This window comes from Carlito syrichta, unplaced genomic scaffold, assembly GCF_000164805.1.
Source record: "Carlito syrichta isolate Samal-C Ts95f unplaced genomic scaffold, Tarsius_syrichta-2.0.1 Scaffold309409, whole genome shotgun sequence".
Classification (NCBI taxonomy): domain Eukaryota; kingdom Metazoa; phylum Chordata; class Mammalia; order Primates; family Tarsiidae; genus Carlito; species Carlito syrichta.
The window spans coordinates 90,228-92,265 of NW_007253505.1; the positions used below are offsets into that span (position 1 = coordinate 90,228).

The window sequence follows — 2,038 nt, forward strand, 5'->3', positions numbered from 1 at the left end:
TATTTTTCTTTGTGTGCCTGGCTCATGTCACTTAGCACAATGTCTTATACTTTCATCCATAAAGTTGATAAGGCAAGATTGTTTGATTTTTTTTATAGCTGAATAATATGCTATTATGTATATATAATGTATTTTTTTTAATCAATACAGAATCCAGAAACATTAAGATTGTTTTCATAGCTTGGTCATTTTGACAATGCTGCAATGAACATAGGGGTGTAGATACTTCTTTGAGATACTGATTTTACTGATTTTATTTCCTTTGGTTATATACACAGACAAGGGATTTCAGTGTTGTAAGCTAATTTTTTTATTTTTATTTTTGTAGAATACCCATAATGATTTTCATTCTGACTACCAATTTGAAACTCACCAACTGTGTATATGATTTCTTTTTCTTCACATCCTTGTCAATACTTATCCCTCTCTGGTTGACATTAGCCATCCTAACAGGTCTCAGATGATATCTTATTATTGGGTTGATTTGAGAGTGCCTCGTGATTGGTGATGTTGCCACCATTTCATGTAAATGTTAGCAATTTGTCTTCATTAAAAAGATAACAATTCTTGGGCTATTTTTTAGTTGTGATTATCATTTTCTTGTTTTTGTCTTTTTTTGTTGTTCTACAAAATGCTTTATTCCATGAGGCAGTCCCCACCTCCCCACCCAACATATACACATCTCGTCTCTGTCATCACATTTCCAAAAGGGAGCACATGTCAAGATGTCATCTGTCCCCAGACATTGGACTCACATAGAAAAGAAACAGAGGGACTCATCCCAGACCCCAGCCAACAAAAGACTCCTTTCACTATTTCTGCTCAGTCTAGAAGACTCGGCCTGGAATTATTTTATGATTTTGGGTTATTTGCAATGTTATAAAAAAGCAAATTACTGCTATTCATAAGGTGATAAACTACAAAGTTTTTGTTTTCCTTTTGAAGTCGAGAATCCTGTTAACATATTAACATCATTAACAGAAGGAAAAAAAACCCCACCATTTTCACAGTAACTAAAAAAAACAGCCACTTAAAGTAATATCGTAATCAACCACTACCATAGAAAACAGGCCCTGTCACTGCATTTTACTGGCAAGTCCCAGGGTTTCCTGAGCCTTGAGAGCCTGTCCTGAAGGGATGCGGAAGCATTCAAGCAAAAGGTAAGGAGCTGAGTGTGCGATTCTGAGGGACGCTGCCTCGAAGGAGGGGCAGGGCGGCCACAGTCCTCTAGTTGATGCCAGCGTTGTGATGTTTCTGGGACGAACACCCAGTTGCTTTTCAAGGAGTTTGGACAATCCGTCAGGACTCAGGGCTCATAAAACATTCCTCCACATTAAAAAAGGTTTTGTCCCGTAGTGGTAAGTTTTTCACTGCTTCTCCAGCTTCTTGTACTTGACTTCCAGTTTTTTTGAATACGCGTCCAACTTGTAAGCCGCCTGCTCCAAAGCTGCCACCTGCTCCTCGATGACACTGATCTGGTCTAGGTCTGGCTGCAGCCCCGCATACTTCTGGTTTAAATCCTTTAAGGTTCTACAAATGTTTATAGTAATATCTTTCATTTCAAGATACTTCAGACTGGTTATTTTATTCATATTTTCCAGGAGTTTATAGTCTTCACTGGTGGTAATCAGTTCCCCGGTCAGGTAGGTGGCCATCTTGGCGAACATGTCCCGGCAGAGCTCCGTGATGTCCGCTTTGGCAGGATCCTTTGCCTCCTCGGCCGTCTCCATGGCGGCATCATCTTTGGCCGGCTTCTCTCACCTGGTGGCCAGGACGCCCTCAGCCGTCACCATGCCCGGCCCAGCCTTGTTTTTGTCTTTGATTTGCATAATTTCTTTTTATGTGTTGAGTATCAAACAAATGAATCAGATATATGGCTTGCAAACATTTTCACTTGTTCTATAATTCTTCCTTTTTTCTTAACTGGGAGGAAGTTTTTTAGTTCGATGCAATCGAACTTGTTAATATTTGCTTTTAGTCCTGTATTCTTACAGTCATATAAAAAACTCATTACTAAGACCAATATCAAAAAAGGTTT

The 2,038-nt window shown here is 39.3% G+C and overlaps 1 protein-coding gene across 1 annotated transcript; it reads right to left on the reverse strand.

The window, feature by feature from the left end:
* Window positions 1-1,305: 1,305 nt before the first annotated feature.
* Window positions 1,306-1,778, reverse strand: LOC103269651 (biogenesis of lysosome-related organelles complex 1 subunit 2-like). Its single transcript, XM_021717158.1, has one exon. The coding sequence runs from the start codon at window positions 1,728-1,730 to the stop codon at window positions 1,368-1,370; it is 363 nt and encodes a 120-aa protein (XP_021572833.1). The 5' UTR covers window positions 1,731-1,778; the 3' UTR covers window positions 1,306-1,367.
* Between the last annotated feature and the right edge of the window lie 260 nt (window positions 1,779-2,038).